Source organism: Raphanus sativus, chromosome 5 (genome assembly GCF_000801105.2).
Source record: "Raphanus sativus cultivar WK10039 chromosome 5, ASM80110v3, whole genome shotgun sequence".
NCBI classification, from domain to species: domain Eukaryota; kingdom Viridiplantae; phylum Streptophyta; class Magnoliopsida; order Brassicales; family Brassicaceae; genus Raphanus; species Raphanus sativus.
In genome coordinates this window covers 22,190,778-22,210,729 of record NC_079515.1, presented here as the reverse complement: position 1 = coordinate 22,210,729, position 19,952 = coordinate 22,190,778, and the positions used below count along the sequence as shown (strand labels likewise).

The 19,952-nt window shown below is 34.7% G+C and overlaps 3 protein-coding genes and 2 long non-coding RNA genes across 9 annotated transcripts; 1 reads left to right on the top strand and 4 right to left on the bottom strand.

Annotated features, from left to right (window-relative positions):
- Positions 1-223: 223 nt before the first annotated feature.
- Positions 224-1,423, bottom strand: LOC130495186 (uncharacterized). Its single transcript, XR_008934459.1, has 2 exons — positions 673-1,423; positions 224-567 (listed from the first exon to the last, which is right to left on the bottom strand). It is a non-coding gene; the product is annotated as an uncharacterized LOC130495186 (long non-coding RNA).
- A 426-nt stretch (positions 1,424-1,849) lies between these two features.
- Positions 1,850-3,585, bottom strand: LOC108857453 (uncharacterized). Of its 3 annotated transcripts, none has more exons than XR_001950355.2 (4): positions 3,100-3,585; positions 2,718-2,841; positions 2,414-2,571; positions 1,850-2,131 (listed from the first exon to the last, which is right to left on the bottom strand). XR_001950355.2 is itself a non-coding variant. In XM_018631440.2 (4 exons), exons 2-4 carry the CDS (start codon positions 2,833-2,835, stop codon positions 2,032-2,034), a joined length of 327 nt encoding a protein of 108 aa, XP_018486942.1. In that variant the 5' UTR covers positions 2,836-2,841; positions 3,100-3,579; the 3' UTR covers positions 1,850-2,031. The 3 variants fall into 3 exon arrangements, 1 of the variants encoding a protein (XP_018486942.1); XR_001950354.2 differs by having other exon boundaries at positions 2,726-2,841; positions 3,100-3,572; XM_018631440.2 differs by having other exon boundaries at positions 2,767-2,841; positions 3,100-3,579.
- Positions 3,586-10,436: 6,851 nt separating this feature from the next.
- Positions 10,437-12,599, top strand: LOC108857814 (protein phosphatase 2C 3-like). The gene is made up of 3 exons (XM_018631831.2): positions 10,437-11,148; positions 11,256-11,567; positions 11,792-12,599. Exons 1-3 carry the CDS (start codon positions 10,651-10,653, stop codon positions 12,296-12,298), a joined length of 1,317 nt encoding a protein of 438 aa, XP_018487333.1. The 5' UTR covers positions 10,437-10,650; the 3' UTR covers positions 12,299-12,599.
- Positions 12,600-13,139: 540 nt separating this feature from the next.
- LOC108859997 (uncharacterized) lies at positions 13,140-14,913 on the bottom strand. 2 transcript variants are annotated; one of them, XR_008946226.1, is made up of 4 exons: positions 14,633-14,913; positions 14,488-14,568; positions 14,059-14,396; positions 13,140-13,926 (listed from the first exon to the last, which is right to left on the bottom strand). It is a non-coding gene; the product is annotated as an uncharacterized LOC108859997 (long non-coding RNA). The 2 variants fall into 2 exon arrangements; XR_001950567.2 differs by lacking the exon at positions 13,140-13,926 and having other exon boundaries at positions 14,033-14,396; positions 14,633-14,903.
- A 3,552-nt stretch (positions 14,914-18,465) lies between these two features.
- LOC108859993 (methylsterol monooxygenase 2-2-like) lies at positions 18,466-19,935 on the bottom strand. Of its 2 annotated transcripts, none has more exons than XM_018633899.2 (4): positions 19,789-19,935; positions 19,288-19,425; positions 19,034-19,192; positions 18,466-18,875 (listed from the first exon to the last, which is right to left on the bottom strand). In XM_018633899.2, exons 1-4 carry the CDS (start codon positions 19,816-19,818, stop codon positions 18,834-18,836), a joined length of 369 nt encoding a protein of 122 aa, XP_018489401.1. In that variant the 5' UTR covers positions 19,819-19,935; the 3' UTR covers positions 18,466-18,833. The 2 variants fall into 2 exon arrangements, with proteins under 2 accessions (XP_018489401.1, XP_018489400.1); XM_018633898.2 differs by having other exon boundaries at positions 18,467-18,875; positions 19,047-19,192.
- Between the last annotated feature and the right edge of the window lie 17 nt (positions 19,936-19,952).

Below are 19,952 nucleotides of genomic sequence, written 5' to 3'. Positions count from 1 at the left end.
ATTATAGCATTAATTATCTACTACTGATTATTCTTTTTATAACATTTATTTAGTGCCATAATGTATTTTTTCATGACGTTTTTTTAGTGCTGTAAATTATATTATAATGACATATATATAATGCTATATTACTCATTATCATTTATATATTTAAATTATTAATTAAAATTAAAATTTAATATATTTTAATCCAAATTTAAAATTAAAATTAAATTCTAATAAATTTGGTTTGAGAATAAAATTATTTATAATTGAAATTTTGGTTTACAAAATGATATCGGTTTATTACAAAAAACTGGTTTACATACAAACCCGGTTTATTAACCAACCCTAACTAAACCTAACTAACCCTAACTAAACCACGTTCTTCTTCATCTCCGCCGCTCTCCTTGTTGACGCCCATACCACCAGCCACGACCACCACCAGCCACGACCACCACAGCAAGCTTCTTCAATCTCCTCCACCGCACTCAGCCACCATTGTCGACGCCGAGACTACCACTGTTGATGCCGAGACCACCACCACTTCCATCTCACCACAACTTCCATCTCATCCCTCTTGGAATTCTGCAACACACATAACTAAAGAAATTAACTTTAGATTCAAATCAAACCATATAAGCAAATATATCTCTGCTGCTAGCAACCAATAAAATGATACAGAGCAGCGACCTTGCGTCTGAGAAGCATACTCCAAATCGATGTGAGAGACAGAGATGTAATCAGTGGTGGTTATGACGAGCGGTGGTGGTAGCGACTCCGGTCAAGATGGATCTGAGTAGCGATGGTGGTGGTGACAAGGGTTGGAGATTCAGAGGGGTTTGATAGAGGAGGAGGTGACAAGGTTCAATCGGAGGTGGTTATGACGAGCGGTAGTGGTGACCGACCGTCGCGTCTCCTCCTTGCTTACCCATCGAAGTCCATCTCCTCTCTCTCTCTCTCTCTCTCTCTCTCTCTCTCTCTCTCTCTCTCTCTCTCGTCTCTGTCTCGTGTTTGAGACGAGATCTGTTCACAGTAATTAAAAACAATTAAAAATAACAATTAATCTCAAGCGTTGATTCGATGCCATCTAACGGTTCAAAAGGTGATCCACGCCTAACCAATAGAAACAAAAGGCGAGGATTGATAGAATAGTTGTTTTGAGCCTTTGATCTAAACTCATCAATGGCTCAAAATAAACAATACAAATTATCCTTTATTTATTTGTAGTTATTATAAAAACTATCTAAAATTTTAAATAATTTGATTTATAATTTAAATTTTAAAATCTAAAATTTGTATCAAATTTTTGACAATTTGTGTGATTGATTAAATGTCATGGATTAATACATGTTGTATATAATTTGAAATACGATAGAGGGTTTGGAGTTATAAGTAGAGTTTGGAGTTAAAATAGGTTTGTATTATAATGTCTAAAGTTTAATTTTCTGTCTGATATATAATTTGAGTGTTTAGATTAAAATGTTTAAAGTAGAAGATTTATGTATATAATGGAATTTAACATATATGGTTTGAGATATGTAGTTAGGGTTTAGGGCATGTTTAGGGTTTAGAGCTTGATGTTAAAAATATTCTTTTTGTTTTTTCTAATTTATCATTAGTGCAGGATTTTTTTTTATCATATTACTTTTTAAAGTTTAAGTTTAAATTTCAGGTTTAAAATCTGAAAATATTTTATTTAGTATTTATGATATCATTTAAGTTTAAATTTGAGAGCTTAGGGTATTAGATGGATCTCTAAACTATTATACATAAATATTTCTGAAAACTTTGGACTCATAAATATATATATTTTTTTAACACAGACTCATAACTATATTCATTTAATTTATAAAACATACAAAATCAGTACACGAAACACATGAACATGTAACCATCAAATCTAGTCATAAACAAAATCAAAGAACAAGTTAAACTAGCTTAATACTAGTAAAAACAAGACACAAAGACAAAGTACGAACACAACTCAAATCTCACGAACTCAAATCTCCGAGACAACATATACACACAATAACTTCTCGATTAACATCTTCACGAGCTCCTCTGCATCGAGTTCTGCTTCTCACTCCGTCCTGGACCTGTCTCAACGCCGCTGCATCTCCGAATCCACCACTGCATCTCCAACTCGTCGCTGCAACCAGAAGACACATGTAACACATTTGCTCAAGCTATAACCCAAAACATACATCAACTAGAGATATGTCAGCAGAGAAGTGATCCCCTGTGCAAGATGAATTTTGATGTCTAACAAATTGAGAAAACATTATGTATCTAACAACAGTAACAGAAGAAATATCAGAGAAAATATTTGTCAACAGCAACTTCATCGACTCGGACTATCACAGTCACGTTTGTTTGTATAAGAGGAAGTTACAGTTTTATTAATAGAATTCACATCAATCAAATCACATACCTTGTCACTAATCCTGATGAAATAGAGCAACTTATTAAGCTCCTCATTGTTGGTGATCTCAGCAACAGAGATTGCTTGTGGAAGGCTTTCTCTGCGGAGATTTCATCCACGTTCAATGCACCCCGGAACCTTAGAGAAGCAGTCAAGGAAGAGATAACCTGAAACAAAATCACATTAGCAATGATACGATATGACGAGGGAAGAGGGAAGAGATAACTTGAAACAAAATCACATCACTATAATCAAAATCAAATGTGAGTTAATGATAATGATATACGAGAGAAGTAATGATAATCAAAATTACAGCTGAACCTTCAGATGAATCCTTTTCTTAGAGGAAGAAGAGTTTTTACTTCTTTTTCTCCCCGAAGCCTTCCTTCAAACCGCGCAAGCGGAGTAAGGCTCAGTAACATCCTTGTCATCAACACCTAAAGCATAAACACAGTTCTTAAAACATCAGCTTAAGGAACATGACGTGACCCAGCCCAACCCAACTAGTTCTCTTCCACTATAGCAAGAAACGTGACAAAGCTAGTAAGAATCTAAAAATGCTTCCTTTCAATTCCCTAACGAGAAACCCAGTACAGTAAGCCCTAGACTTGCGCACAAATTCAATTCAGATCAAAATCGATATCCTAGAACTAAATTCGAGCAAACCCATTGTAAGCGAAATCAATTACTCTCACCAGAGCGAGGCCGAGGCGGCGCAGAGGCAAGAAAACCTAGATCGGCGAGTTATGGGTCTAACACTCGTGGAAACGGACTGGGAAACATCTGGTTTATTGACATCATCGGGTTGTGACGGATGAGAAGGCGTAGGGGCCACCGGAGAAGCCAGGCCGGCGGACGTACGGCGAGTTACGAGACTAACGGACTTGGAAACTCTTCCAATTCCCGCAGCGACCTTTGAAGAGTTATTGACATCTTGGGTTTTCTACTTTTCTCCTTTAGTGAGGTTTGAACTACTAGTCTCTTGAGAGAAGAAGTGAGACCCAGATTCTCTTAGTTGACGGAGGAGGAAGAAGATGTATGTCGGGGAGTTCATGAGATGGTGTCGGTGAACAGAGGATGGAACAAAGGACTTGCAAAAAAAAAAACAATTTTCCCACAAAAACCAAAAGTTTTGGTGTCAAAACCAAAATTTCGACAAGTGCTGGCGCTTAAAGGTATTACCGAAAAGGAAAATTGGTTATACAATCAATTATTGATTTCCCGCTTAACGAAAATTCTTTGTAGCGTCGGTTCAGTGCTATGATAAAGTTCGCATAAAAAATTGATACTTTTAATAGCAGTTCGTGAATTCGTGCTACCGCGAACTGCTACTAATACTCATATTTCTTGTAGTGAATCAAAATAGGACATTCTGATTTATTTAACCCGTCTCTCATTAGTTTTAGTTTCATGATTAGTGATCTAAAATTAAACTTAGGATCCTTTCTGTCTATGGGCCTATGAATTGTGATTTCGATGTCAATGTACCCGATGGTAGAAAGATCGTGCTTTTAAAGGTCTTTTTGAACCTGATTTTCTTTATCTTAATTTCGATCAAAGTGAAAAAAAATTTTTTTTGCCAATTTAAAAACCTGCAATTCAAATTAAGTGCATTGCCCAACCAAGAAGACGAAATAGAAAGCAGTCAGATCATATATGATTTTCATGGTTTTAGCAGGTGCATTTATTTTAAAGTATTTTAGACTAGATTTTAGATGTATAATTATTAACATTAATGTATTAGAGGAAATGTTATATTCTATAGTTTTTTTTAGTAATCCACTTAAAAGCAAGTTGAGTTTAACTTTGTGTTTCTGTTTTAACAGTATTTGACTATTATACATAAGTTACATGATTTTTGAATTATCGACTTTTATTAAGATTTATCTAAATATTATGTGACTCTTTTTTATGATTTTTAATAAATTTATCCTGTTATGAGTTTATGTATACCTAGGGACAACAAATCAGCTAGCAAGGAATTTGGCATGCGACTGCGAATAGGGATTGGACTTAGATTACTTGGAAGGAGCTTGTGTTTTTTTTGCTGTCATCTTAAAACACCTCCAACGGAATGAATTCATAAAAGTTTTTAATAAAAAATAATATTATTATAATAATTTATTTACTTTTTATTTTCTGTGAAAAAATAGAACCAATTATTGGCTACCATATATATATATATATATATTGTTCAGAAATTTCTTAAAGTTATTAGTTAAGAAACTTTATCTTTTCTCTTTCTCTCTTCCCCTCCGATTAATCATGCTCTTAGATTAAGTCAAAAAAAATTGACCCTAAAATTTTGACCCCCAACATTTTTATTAAATTTATCACTAAAGCTCTATTAAAAAAATATATAAAAATTATTTAAACTGCTGACAAAAAATAATTTAAACCCCTATAATATGCTTTCTGGAAATATTTTATTTGTATAAAATATATATGTATAAAAAATTGAATCCAGGGCGGTCACACCCATTGGCCCTTTCTGTCTATGGGCCTATGAAGTGTGATTTCGATGTCAATGTACCCGATGGTAGAAAGATCGTGCTTTTAAAGGTCTTTTTGAACCAGATTTTCTTTATCTTAATTTCGATCAAAGTGAAAAAAATTTTTTTTTGCCAATTTAAAAACCTGCAATTCAAATTAAGTGCATTGCCCAACCAAGAAGACGAAATAGAAAGCAGTCAGATCATATATGATTTTCATGGTTTTAGCAGGTGCATTTATTTTAAAGTATTTTAGACTAGATTTTAGATGTATAATTATTAACATTAATGTATTAGAGGAAATGTTATATTCTATAGTTTTTTTTAGTAATCCATTTAAAAGCAAGTTGAGTTTAACTTTGTGTTTCTGTTTTAACAGTATTTGACTATTATACATAAGTTACATGATTTTTGAATTATCGACTTTTATTAAGATTTATCTAAATATTATGTGACTCTTTTTTATGATTTTTAATAAATTTATCCTGTTATGAGTTTATGTATACCTAGGGACAACAAATCAGCTAGCAAGGAATTTGGCATGCGACTGCGAATAGGGATTGGACTTAGATTACTTGGAAGGAGCTTGTGTTTTTTTTGCTGTCATCTTAAAACACCTCCAACGGAATGAATTCATAAAAGTTTTTAATAAAAAATAATATTATTATAATAATTTATTTACTTTTTATTTTTCTGTGAAAAAATAGAACCAATTATTGGCTACCATATATATATATATATTGTTCAGAAATTTCTTAAAGTTATTAGTTAAGAAACTTTATCTTTTCTCTTTCTTTCTTCCCCTCCGATTAATCATGCTCTTAGATTAAGTCAAAAAAAATTGACCCTAAAATTTTGACCCCCAACATTTTTATTAAATTTATCACTAAAGCTCTATTAAAAAAATATATAAAAATTATTTAAACTGCTGACAAAAAATAATTTAAACCCCTATAATATGCTTTCTGGAAATATTTTATTTGTATAAAATATATATGTATAAAAAATTGAATCCAGGGCGGTCACACCCATTGTCCCCCCCTCCCCCCCTTCCCCCCCCCCCCCCCCCCCTCTGAGCCGGCCTCACGACTCAACAAAGGCTAAGCAGAAAGATCCGAATTTATGTCCAAAACAAACAAACAAAATTCAACTTTATTAGTAAGTTTCAATGTCTAGACAGACGTTGCATGCTCTCTTGGATTACTTGGATGGAGCTCGTGTTTTATCAGGAGCTTATGTTTTTGGTTGTCATCTTAGGCTAAGTCACGCATATATATATGAATACGACGCAACAAAGGTTAAAGCAGAAAAATCCAAATTTAATTAAGGTTAGTGGACTGTAAGATTTATATCGATTCTTCAAAGCTAAAGCAGAAAAATCCAAATTTAATTAAGGTTATTGGACTGTAAGATTTACATCGATTCTTCAAAGATTATTAGTGACTTTAGCAAAGGGGTTACTACTTTCTTGAAACTCGTAGCTAAAATAGATGTCGCCGTATATTATCTTCGTTGTGTTTTAGATAAGTATTGATTTGAAATACCCCAAAAGTAACCGTCGTACTAAAGGGATCATGACTGTATAAGTACGTAAATAAAAAGTAGTATTTTGTCCTACAGCCGAAATAATTCTGTTTACAGACCATAAAAATCACATGTCTTTACGTAATATACGTGCATAAGTTTGTAGTTCCTGGAGTCAATTCTGACATATACCTCATGCCTATTTTTTGTCCGCAAGCTGAACCTTTTCTATTACAAAATCGGTCATTTCATTTCATGATAATACATCAATAATTGAGGCCAGTTAATGAACACAACATGATTTAATATCCTGCTATATAGTAATTCTGTATTTGTACATGTATATATATTTCATAATGAATCCCTTCCGAGTTCCGATCATCAGGTATGTAAGCCTTTACATTACTATGATTTCATATCAGGATTGTACTTAAAACTAGGTATATATTATATTCAGACCCCACCCCAAAGAAAACTACTCTCTTCCGAAATGCATAAAATGTTTTAAAGAATTTTTGATGTTCCAATATATAAAATGTTCTTATACATTTTAGATAAATTTTAGCTTTATAAAAAACGTATAAGTAAACATATTTTATAATCTATTTTTAACTAGTTAGATATCTTTTTATTTATAGTTTAATTGATACTTTTTAGATAATTTTTTAAAGATAGATGTATTTAAGAACCAAACGGCTTAGAGCACCCGCAATGGTGGGTCTCAAGAGGAGTTTTTAAAAATAGTATTTTTTGAATTTTTAATTATTATTTCCTTTTTATTTCATTGATTAAAATAAAAAAAATATATCAACCAATCGCGGACCGACACGTTTTAAAGATTCTCTAAGGATTGATTTTTATTTAAAAATTTTAAGAATCGAATCCTTAGTTTTTGGTGAGACCTACCGTTTATTTAATTATTTTGTTCCTAAAGACTCTCCCTTAATGACCCTCATTATGGGTACTCTTAGCATGGATTATTGATACCGCCAAGTTATCACTATATAAATTATTCCACAAAAAAGACGTCATGTGTTATTAGATATCTTTTTATTTATAGTTCAGTTGATACTTTTTAGATAATTTCTTTTTTAAAATAGATGTATTTAAAAACCAAATAGCTAGCATGGACTATAATACCGCCAAGTTATTACTATTTTTTAACTAATTATATAATTAATACTCATAAATTATTCCACAAAAAAGACGTCATGTGTCATGTAGGTTCCGATTGGTAATCATGGCGGAATCACGGATTCGCGGAAAAAATAGTTAAGTTACGAAAAAATTAATTAAACTGCGGAGAAAAATAAAATTTGTGGAATGATGGAATACATATTAAATTGATCAAAATATTATGTTATAAGGAAAAAATGTGAAAATAACTAAAATTTATTAAATATACTCCCTTCGTTTCTAAGAGATTCATGATTTGGAAAAATATTTTGTTTTAAAAAGATATATATTTTATGTTTTCTGTGAAAAAATTGCAGACTTTAAGAAAATTAATTGATTTTATTGGATTACTATTGGCTAAAACCTGTTAAAAATTGAAAATTATAGAAAACACTAAATTTATTATAGTGATTTAGTGTGTTTTCTTAATATATGTGAAAACACTAAAAATCTATTTTTTAGAAATGGAAGGAGTACTATTTATCACTACAAAAATTACTACTATTTATTTAATAATATTACAAAATAATTTACCTTATAACTTTATTTACAGCATAACTATTTATCACTACAAAAATTATTACTATTTATTTAAAATTTGAAAATATTATTAGCATATAATTTGATAGTATGAAAATTTTAGTTTTGTAAAAAGTTTTATGATAATCCACTAAAACTCATTCGTCTACTTAATAATTTTTTTTTATATTATTGTCAGCAAAAATGCAGGTTTATGTTTTTATATTTTTTTTATTCTATAAATTTTATTGGTAAAATATTTACGGAATCGCGTTTGAAATGTGATTCCACCATTTCAAAGTTACCAATCAAAGCCCGTAATGTATAATCCGAAGAGTAAACACCTTCTCAACTTTCCAACACAACAAGTTGTCACTTGTCACGGTGTGATAAATGTAAATTAGTTATTTGTCTTCTTCTTAACTTTTTACTTTATTTCAAAATTTATGTTATTTTAAGTTCAACTAGAAGTGGCGCAAGTCATCCGTATTAGGCCTAATCCGTATAACCATGGATGTATCGTAGGCCTAGGTCGAGGTGCATGCCACCTGCATGCTAAATTTTGGATATTTATCCTAAAATAATAGCAACTTTATATAATCATATAATAATAGGACCATGATATATTTCAAAAAAAGAAAAGTAATAATAATAGGATCATGATAACTCATACGCTATATTCTAAATACAGAAACTGAATGATTTTGCACTTACTAATGATTCTAGGGCCTTCAGTCTTTGGGAGTCAATTCAGTTACAGTATTTTTGGTTGGAGTGGTGGGTTCACGATCGAGGCCCCATTTGAGAGTAAGAAGCAGCTTGATGACCTAACTTCAATCAAAACCTTTATTGATTAAGAGACTTCATCAGTTATTACGATTGTAACACGCGTACGGTGAAGTAAAGGAGGAGATTCTCGTTTCAAAGATGAAGGGACCCGCTCGCCGGAATGGAACCAAAGAGGAAGACAAAGAGGTAAATGGTTGGGCCACTGCTTCACCAAAAGCACTTTTACTTGTTTTGCATGTTCTTCATTTGTTTTGTGACTTTAACGGTTAATGTAACTCCTAATTCCAAGACAAACGTTTACGTGTCTTTTATACGGTTTCTCTTTTCTAACTTTCAACTTCATAGTGACCAGTGAGATCTCTTTGTCTAATTAGTTATTTTAATCCTCAAGGATTAGTTAGGTAATCATGAATGTAACTACACAGATTTACACTTTTACAGGTGTAAATAAGATGAGATGTCCTTTTAGTTGTTTGCAGTCTATTTTGATCTCGTGCGCATTTCAAATACACTTAATGGAGACAGATTTGGAATTAAATTCAGTACGGGTATAAAATGCTGCACAAAATTCTTTTTGCAATGCGGAGAATATTTGTGGTCGGCTGTGAAATTCGAACAAAATAATAATTCATGATCGTTCAAAAGCATTTGTTATGACTAGAAATTTGTATGTGCATCTCGATTTCCACATGGATCCTATATGTAGCAAAATGTGGTATTCAGTTTTATTATTATTTACGTCAGACGGTCTGAGCATACATGATTGTTAGCAATATGAAAGAGAGACTATACTATTATTCCTCTAGATGATAACAATAGTCAATAGCGTTTTAGCAACAAAAAAAAAACAATAGTCAATAGCGTCCGAAAACAGCCTACAAAGCTCTTGGCTAATAGTTCCCAAGAACGATTCAACCCGTAGGCATAATCAAGAACGTTTTTTTTTCAGAAAGGGTAGCTGAGTAAAGCATATACTTATATCTGGTTCCATTACTAGTAGTTCATTTCTGACAATGCAATATATTGGTGATAGTTTGAATATAATCAAATTAAAAAATATATATTTTCAGAGATGCATCAATTTTCAGCTAGTCCTCCATACATGTCAAAAACCAAGCAATATCATACTTGTCTTGATTCGGAGACTTACAAATGGTTTAGAGTGCAAAATTTCGAAATAAAAAATATATAATTCAGTTGGTTTAATGTTAATAATTAAGGTGAAATTTAACGTGAATGAAATTCTTTTAAAATTAAAATAGTCAATAGTTGTCATGTTGATTAGATATTCCATCTTTAGGGAGAGACAGAGAGACAATTCGTAGAGAGAAAAAGGAAAGAAAATTGTGGACAACAATCGTGGCGCGAAAGGAACTTCCTCTTTCCCCTTCTCTGTTCAATTCCTATTGGACCACGTATATCTATTTACCTGATCTTGATGTTTACGTGGTCCATTTATAAGCAGCATAGTGACATATCAACGTTCACGATTTGAAGGCAGGAGGAGAGAAAAATCAAAGTTAAAAAGTGAAATTTTAAAAAATGTTTGTGAAGCGGTAGGGCGCCTGCGTGGGTATAAATGGCTCGTGCCCCTTAACGTGTACCGATGATATTTATTCATTAACCTTCTGGTACTCCTATATAATCAAAACACTATTCTGTAAGCAAAAAAAAAAAAAAAAAAAAAAAAGCAAAAACAAAACAGATTAGTTGGTTCATTGACAGAAGAGAAATCTTTTGTGTGTGATGTCGGATATTTGTTACGAGGACGACGCGTTGGCTTGTGAAACGAGGCCGTCGTGGTCAAGCCGGAGGCGAAGGATCGGAGTCCAGCGATGTAGGATGACTCCCTCAGAGATGAATAAGGCGGCGGAAGATTCAGAGGGGATTAATAAACGTAATAAGCAAGAGGAGTACGATTTTATGAACTGTGCATCGCCGCCTCCTCTTCCTCGAAGCTCACCTGAAGATTGTTCAGAAGGAGATGACGAGAGTGTATTGGTAGATCGAGAGGCCACGAGGAATAAAAGCGAGAGTTCATTGGTTCTTCTTCCGTATAAGAAAACAACTGTGAGAGAGAGGGAGGATGCGAGGCCTAGATACGGCGTCGCATCAGTGTGCGGTAGAAGAAGAGACATGGAGGATACGGTTGCGATTCATCCGTCTTTTGTTCGGAAGCAAACTGAGTTTTCTCGTGCAAGGTGGCACTATTTCGGAGTTTACGACGGTCATGGCTGTTCTCACGTACGTACGAAACGACGCCATTTCTAATAATCATCTCTTTATTGATTTTTTTTTTGAATATTAGCGGGGTATTCAGTTTGTTAAATACGACGTCGTTTGTTTCTTAGGTGGCGGCGAGATGTAAAGAGAGGCTTCACGAGCTAGTGCAAGAGGAAGCGATGTCGGACAAGAACGAAGAATGGAAGAAGATGATGGATCGTAGCTTCACGCGCATGGACAAGGAAGCTGTTCGTTGGGAGGAGACCGTGATGAGCGCTAACTGCAAGTGCGAGCTTCAGACACCGAACTGCGACGCTGTGGGATCCACCGCTGTCGTCTCCGTCATTACGCCGGAGAAGATCATTGTAGCGAACTGCGGCGATTCTAGAGCAGTTCTCTGTCGGAATGGAAAACCAGTTCCTCTATCTACAGATCACAAGGTCAGTCTCTCTCTCTTTCTCGAGATATCTAATTAGGTAACTAGGTAGATGATAATTAGGTGTTTTAAAAAAAAAATTAGAAAATTATTGATTATGTGGACGTTTAGACCGATTTTTAATATATAAATCTATTTTTTTTTAAATAGCATAAGAAAAGTGCCCGATCATAGTGTCAAACGATATTTTGTTTGATTGAACTCTGGTTTTACGTTTGAAATAAACAGCCGGATCGTCCGGACGAGTTGGATCGGATCCAGGAAGCAGGAGGGAGAGTGATATACTGGGATGGTCCAAGAGTGTTGGGCGTTTTAGCCACGTCACGAGCCATCGGAGACAACTACTTGAAACCGTACGTGAGTTCTGAGCCGGAAGTCACGGTGACTGATCGTACGGAAGAAGATGAGTTTATGATTCTAGCTAGCGATGGGCTATGGGACGTTGTGACAAACGAGGCGGCGTGTGCGATGGTGCAAATGTATCTTAACAAAAAAGGTGGACGTGGAGGAGGAAGGCGGCGAGAAGCTAGGGATGGTGAAGAAAGGAAAGATGAGGAGGAGGAGAAGGATGTGGTGGGGTCAAGGAAGAACGGGAAGAAAGGAGAGATCACGGACAGAGCATGTACGGAGGCGTCAGTGTTGCTGACGAAGCTAGCGTTAGCGAAGCACAGTAGCGATAACGTAAGCGTTGTTGTTATTGATCTCAGCAGAAGAAGAAAAAGACACGTTGCTTGACACTAATCTCATCACTCCACACGGTCTTTTCTTTCTTTTAAATATGATTCCTTTTTAGAGGTTTCACTGGGACGAAGGCATCTTTAGATCTTCTCCCAATCCAAAAGTGAGAAAGCATCAGTTCAAAAACACAAACTCGGTGTTAATCAAAAACACGGTTAAACCGGGTGGCATGGTTTGTTCTGAACCATCCTTTTGTTGCCTTTTTGGTTGTGTGTAAGATAACAAACAAAAAAGGAAGACGGAATGTGTCACCGTCTTGGTGGAATCAGTTGCATAATTCAATGAATTTTTTTTTTTTTCCATCTAAAAGTTTATTAATGGGCTTAGAAACCCAAAGTACACATACATAAACTAAAACCCACAACCTCGGGTATTGAAAGGGAGAAAAACAATGGGCCTGAAACCCAAATCTCCAAACGCAAGAGGCGTCCAATCCACGCGTCAAAGAAAACGCGAAGACGCCCACGTGTTGAAACCACCGCCATCCTCAAGACACGCGTCGCACTTTCCCAAGTCACGACCCAACGACCGAGGCCGACATCGGAGAAAACGAAACAACTGTTGTTCCGCCGGGTCTCTCCGGAGCCAAACCACCGCGTCCAACAACGATACCAGAGCTCCTTCTAGACAGAAAGCGTCGTCGGAACAGTCCCGAGATCTCCGTCAGAACCTCCGGATACATCTTCTTCCTTCCCTAGGCTTCCTTCAACGGATAGCTTCACCGAAGCTAAACGGGATCTCATCCCAAAAACGAAGCCATCCCAAAAACACCGAACCCTAATCGGACACTCCGATTATCCAAACAACAAAAACTTCACCGAATATACCACTGTTCGTCTCCGAACCCTTAAGCCGACCGTCTACCCCTTGTAGTAGGTACAACGCCGGAGTCGAAGCCGACCAGCCACCTATGGAAGTGTGCGCCGCCGGAAGCAGAGAAAATTCCCAAAAAACACAAAACAAGAAAAGAAAAAAAACAGAGAACCGGAAAAGCCGGACCGGCGGTGGCTGTGGAAGCCCAATCCGCCGGCCGGAGGCGATTATGTCGTCGGTAGTTCCTAGAGAGAAGGCAGAGCAAAGTATATAGAGAGAGAGTAAAAGTTATTATATGCATAATTCAATGAATAAAAATGCATGTGAATATTTTCTTTCTTCTTGCTTTTAGACAAAACCATTCATTGGAGTACGCGTTGTTATACTTTCGGACAGCAAACGGAATTTTCTTTTGTTGATAAACACGTTTAGTCTTTGCAACGGGTGGGCCAAGTTTGTGTAGGAGAAATTCTAAATCTCACGGAAAGGAAGAGAGAAGATCATTGGGTTATAGAGTATGGACGTGTCGAAAATGGTAACTAGACCACAAAAAGGACGTGACCCACCACCACCAAAGAGGCCATGCACATTAGTACGTGTCGATGTTGGGTGAGATTGATAACTGATTGATCTAATGTAAGAGTATTTTATCTTGGACATGAACACTACGGGTCATTGATAACTAATTCATCTATAACCTAAGAGTTTTTTTATTTATGATGATTGATGAGATCGAAAGTCAAAAATTAAATTACCTGTCATGTAAGATTTTATCCCTGAATGAAATCGAAGTTACAAACCCATCTAGCACACTACGGACAAATACAAATGGATTAAATAAAGTTGAGCCAGAGAATCGAAAGTAGCATCTAAAACTAAGTCCAGCAAAAAAAAAAACTCAAGAAGGCAACATTTAAGTAACAAATCAAATAGGTGACTCGTACCTAATGCTTCGATCGCCCAACACACGTACTAGTTTGGCTACTCCGAGAATTCAAGTACCAGATGTTGTTCAACGACGCCACATTTGCCACATTTGTAGCAATACTAGACACAACACAATAAACTAAGACATAACAACAGGTGCAGCAAAATGGAAGACAAGAAGAGGTTGCAGAATAAAAGACCTCCACAGAGATGCAAATAGACACTCAGCAAATCAGCATTTTCCAGCAGACAAAATGTTCTCTGCGATCCAAACAGGAGACTTCACGTTTGTTTCAAGTCACTGTTTTCTTTAAGAGACTTCAGTCTTCTATAGCCTTTATCGGTACCAAAGATCCTGATAAAACACCCATACGAATTGTTTAAAGATCTCTTTTTCTTTCCCAAAAAAGCAAAGAGATCATAATAATATCTCAGGGGTTTACTACCAGTCCATATACACAAAAGTTGAAGAGTAGTTTCCAGAATTTGTGTAGAGCAGTCGGTGATGGTAGTCATGGAAGTCAGCACTGTAACCAAAAATCAATTATAGGTTTGAGTTGAAGAGGGCTGGGTATAGATGAATGATCATACCCTCCATAAAGAGGAAGAAAATTTGAGAGGCTTCATGGGAAATGATAGCCACAGTGTGCCTCAACAGTCTCAAGCACTCTCAGCACCATCCATGACCAGAGAGTAATCAAGTGAGGCCCGGTGAGCGCTGGACCGACTATGGTAGCAAAACCCAGGAATAAAATCTCAGCTGGGTGAGCATATTCTGATGTCAAACCAAATGGTGTGGCATATCTGAGATATAATAATGAAATGGTTGCTGGTTCAGAATTATGAAACATAAGAAAGATACAAAAAAAAAAAGATTGCGAACGCTGAAACGTAACTCATGATGTGATAGAACCGTATTTTATAAATTACGGATTACTGAATATTGTAAAAAATAAAAAAATGATAATACTATACCAAAAAGTAAGAAAAAGATGATACAACTGCAGATGCGAGATATTATCTCTTTCCTTAACTCAAAATACGTTCCGTAGTGCGACGGTTCGATAACGTAATGAGTCCCAGGATACAACTGCAAACAATCTTCTGAATTTGCGTCACTCTATCAGAAGCCTGGCGAAACTAATTTTGTATTGTACTCTCAGACACAAAAATAAATAAAATAAAACATCACTATAACATGGAGGAATTGTATTTGTTGTTGGTTTTCAAGTGTGTCTCACTCTATTATTTTCTAAATGGCTCACAAGCCTTTATATAGAAAATACAAAACATCACATTATGCTTTTGAGAAGCCATAACATACAAAAGAGTAATGGAGTCTTAAAGTCAAAAAATCAATGTTGTCATTAAAAAAATTTAATTCCTTTTGACTCAATTTTTAATGACTTAGCAATAAAGAATATATTATATATTTGACCAAATCAAACATAAATAATATTTCTTTTAATTTGGGTTTGCATTTTATGTTTATACAAACATAAAGATAGTCATGAATAAGTAATGGACATAATATCCAACTAATAAATTCAAACCCAAATATCCAATATATGACATTTGCTAATTTTTAATATTTAGCCAAACTCATTTTGGACTTCCATTTCTCATTCAAAACCAACTCTGATTTTGACATACGAGTACACTACTTCATAGTGTCAAACATTCGGTTATTCCGACGAACGTCTTCGTCCCGAAACATACCGAAAAATGGTCTTAAACCATTTCGTCAAAAACGAGTTCCAACAATCCCCCACATGAATAGAAATGCTTCTAAACACTAGACGACTCGGCAGACTTGACTTCCTAGATAAGACTCGACAAGACTCAACAAGACTCAACTAAGGACTTTTGAGAGTACAAACGAGAAATTCACTGCATGATGAGTTGGTAGCAATTTTTCAGCCTTGAACCAGTCATTGTTAATAGCTATCGGATTTACTCGGCCAGGAGGTGGTCATGATGTCTTGAACCTCCCGGGCTTTGGTGTAAACCTAGACAATAGCCAAAACACAGTTTCATTCTCTCACAAAACCAATTTCTCTATTGTGTTCATTTTGGCCGTGAACATTCCTGGTAATCATGAGTGAACTTTAGAGAATATAGCCATTTTATTCTCCTAGAAACGGCCCAATTTCACACCTACAAGGTGATTTGCCATTAGTTTTGTTTAGAGGAGTATCATGTACTACTCCATTCATATTTCAAAACAATTGGCACAAATCATTAAAAACAAATGCTTATCCTCTATTCCTTACATGTAGCACTGTTTAATCATCATAGGAACTGGGTATAGACCGAAGTCTTACAGTGCTTTGGGCAGATTTAGTTTGACTTAGTTGTCTCCTTGAACCTATTTCTTGGGATCTCCAATCTGATAAGTAGAGTTACCGCCAAACTTCATCTTAGTTCATAGGCTAAACCCATTCCTCTTGATGATATTACAATTTGATCTCATGACACACCTTTAATAACATGATCCTAGGTTGTCATCACATTGAACATAATCTATTGAGATCAGTCGAGATCAATTGTCTAATGATTTTTGTCATCTCTTTTTTTTTTCTCAAGATACAATTAACCATTATACACAAAATTCAGTGTATGACACTAGTTTTTTTTTTTTTTAAATCATAGTTTGATAACTATGACTAAGTTCATTTGGCCTCTTGCCAATGACTTTATTTGGTAAGCAAAGCTTTCCCCACATTTCTTGAGATAGCTCAAAAACATGCATATTTATTTACATTTAACATCTCTTAAGAGTTTACAACTCTTTTAGATTTAAATGAATAAAAAAAATAATTTCGAAAAATTATTACAATTTTCTTTAAAATGTATTTCATTCTCAGGAAATCACATTTTAAATAAAACTATTTTCATAGTTCTCTCAAGTTGATGTATAAATCCAACTTTGTATATGTTTTTTTTTTTCAAAACATATTTTTTGCCTTTTGGCAAATATACATATCATTTCATGCTATTTTTGTACCATCAAAACCACAATTTTCTATGATTATTTTTAACCATATTGACTTTAGAAACTACAATACATATGTCAATTTCAGTCATATTGGTATGAAAATTTTTCATTGGTTTTGTATGGTCAACCTTTTTAAAAGGTGCATTTAAGCATTGACGAAATACAAATGTTTTGATCAATATCAACAAACATTTTATTTCTTATGGCAAATGATTTATATGTGGCAGATCTCTCCCAAATTAAGTTTGGGGCGTCGACTCACAAAAATCAATTTCCATTCATACAACTTGATCTCAAAAGATCAAAAATGTTGTTTATAAATATGTTTTCACCATATTTTTTAAACTTGACTCCTTTTTGTTTTCTCATGGTCATCTATGTGCTTAATAATTAAATTAAGTTACACCATAAAAAAAAAATCTGTCACAATGAAAAAAAAAATGTTAGGCATTCTTGATAATTAAAACAAATAATTACCATTAACCAAGTCAAAGCATTAACATGCACTGAGACTAATAACGTTTTAAAAAAAAAATGATTGTAACCACTGGATCCATCAATTAATGATTTTAATCCCCATAGAAATCATCAACAAAAAATAATCTGATGGAATGAACAGATTCTTTATCACCATGAAATCTCTAATTCCTGTTTTCATGACAAAACACTTCACAAAATAATCAGTTTTGTTAGTATAATAATACAAACAAAAAATTAAAGACTTATGATTGAAGAATGATTATTTTTAAATAATCTTATAGATCTGATTCCGGCATCTTTCCCCGAGAATCAATCGACCTGTTCTTACAAAAAATATTTTTACAATAATCAGTCCGGTTACTGCAAAGTAATAAACGGATATTTTGAGTTAAGACTGATAGAACCGTATTTTATAAACTACGGATTACTGAATATTGTAAAAAATAAAAAAATGATAATACTATACCAAAGAGTAAGAAAAGGATGATACAACTGCAGAGGCGAGATATTATCTCTTTCCTTAACTCAAAATACGTCCCGTAGTGCGACGGTTCAATAACGTAATGAGTCCCAGGATACAACTGCAAACAATCTTCTGAATTTGCGTCACTCTATCAGAAGCCTGGCGAAACTAATTTTGTGTTGTACTCTCAGACACAAAAATAAATAAAATAAAACATCACTATAACATGGAGGAATTGTATTTGTTGTTGGTTTTCAAGTGTGTCTCACTCTATTATTTTCTAAATGGCTCACAAGCCTTTATATAGAAAATACAAAACATCACATTATGCTTTTGAGAAGCCATAACATACAAAAGAGTAATGGAGTCTTAAAGTCAAAAAATCAATGTTGTCATTAAGAAAATTTGACTCAATTTTTAATGACTTAGCAATAAAGAATATATTATATATTTGACCAAATCAAACATAAATAATATTTCTTTTAATTTGGGTTTGCATTTTATGTTTATACAAACATAAAGATAGTCATGAATAAGTAATGGACATAATATCCAACTAATAAATTCAAACCCAAATATCCAATATATGACATTTGCTAATTTTTAATATTTAGTCAAACTCATTTTGGACTTCCATTTCTCATTCAAAACCAACTGATTTTGACATACGAGTACACTACTTCATAGTGAACATTCGGTTATTCCGACGAACGTCTTCGTCCCGAAACATACCGAAAAATGGTCTTAAACCATTTCGTCAAAAACGAGTTCCAACATGATGCACACAGTGAACGTTCTTGTAGAGCCATTTAGAATGCAAGATCCGATGACCCCAATAGAAAACGAAATCCTCAATGATGAAGTAGAATAATATCTGGGCAGAGACTTCTTTCCTGCAGGGAGAGCATCACCAAAAACAGGGTCTTATATTAATATAACTCATCAAACATTCATGATGCTCAACACAGTGACAGTATTCAGTTCTTTATGAATTGCCAGCCAATTGGAAGAGTTCAACAAAAAAAAAAGAAAACATAGAGCACTAAAGAACCTGATGATAATACCAAGACGGGAGAGGAAAAGAGCTTCGCATTCCCATGGATGTGAAGACAGGATAGGAGGCCATCATGAGGGGCAAGTTGACACAGAAATGATAAAGCAAGAGGCGAGTAATACATTTTCCTTGAGCTGCAGGTGTGTTGTTTTTTGTCTGCATAATAAAGACCAAAACAAACAACAGTAGTTGTTGAGAGAGAGAGACTAATAAGAAGAACGTATTGAAATTAAGAAGAGAGAGAGGGTAACCTGAATTTTGTAATTGGAGAGAAAGTCTTGTCTTTCGAGAAAAATGAAAGGGAGGCCAGATAAGAAGAAGACGCTTTCGTGGAGGAGGAAACTCCCAATGCAGGCTAGCTGAAAGTCGCTAAAATGTGTCACTAGGTACTGCAACCAACAACAAAAAAAGATCAGCCACACTTCTTACAAATTTCAATGCTGAGAGAAAAAAACTCAGCGATATCACAAGAGTAATCTTTTTGGAAAAAAGAAGATTATCATTATATCAATTGACTCAAACACGCTCATACTTCCAACGTTATTTGGCAAACTAGCAAAGTCAAACTAAGATGTAAACCACATTACTGCAATCGACTCGAAATCACATTTTGATCTGACGATCACTAGCAAAGCTAAGTGGAATAAAACGCGGATGTAGTCAAGTGATGACCGAGAAAACAAACAGGAAATCGCCTTGTGAAACATGGTAACGATGGAATCGAGAGAGCAGGAGTTGAATAAGTATGGTACCTGCCAACCGGATTCGACGAGGGAACCCATTGATGGATCTATGTGAGAGAGAAGCCACGAGTGAACAATAAAAGAACAAACAGACTGTCACCCCCTTCACACACCCCCTCTCGTGTGCATCACCCTCCACTTCTCATTTTTATTTTATTCTTGCCATATTTTTC

Excerpts from the sequence above, each read along its gene's own strand:
- LOC108857453 (XM_018631440.2), bottom strand. The coding sequence starts at position 2,835 with ATGACAAGGATGTTACTGAGCCTTACTCCGCTTGCGCGGTTTGAAGGA. Across the intron at positions 2,572-2,766 it reads GGCTTCGGGGAGAAAAAGAA|GTTATCTCTTCCTTGACTGC; the intron begins GTAAAAACTCTT and ends ATTTTGTTTCAG. Across the intron at positions 2,132-2,413 it reads TCATCAGGATTAGTGACAAG|CGACGAGTTGGAGATGCAGT; the intron begins GTATGTGATTTG and ends TTCTGGTTGCAG.
- LOC108857814 (XM_018631831.2), top strand. The coding sequence starts at position 10,651 with ATGTCGGATATTTGTTACGAGGACGACGCGTTGGCTTGTGAAACGAGG. Across the intron at positions 11,149-11,255 it reads ACGGTCATGGCTGTTCTCAC|GTGGCGGCGAGATGTAAAGA; the intron begins GTACGTACGAAA and ends TTTGTTTCTTAG. Across the intron at positions 11,568-11,791 it reads CTCTATCTACAGATCACAAG|CCGGATCGTCCGGACGAGTT; the intron begins GTCAGTCTCTCT and ends TGAAATAAACAG.
- LOC108859993 (XM_018633898.2), bottom strand. The coding sequence starts at position 19,818 with ATGGGTTCCCTCGTCGAATCCGGTTGGCAG. Across the intron at positions 19,426-19,788 it reads TCGTCGAATCCGGTTGGCAG|TACCTAGTGACACATTTTAG; the intron begins GTACCATACTTA and ends TGTTGGTTGCAG. Across the intron at positions 19,193-19,287 it reads TCTCCAATTACAAAATTCAG|ACAAAAAACAACACACCTGC; the intron begins GTTACCCTCTCT and ends TTTATTATGCAG.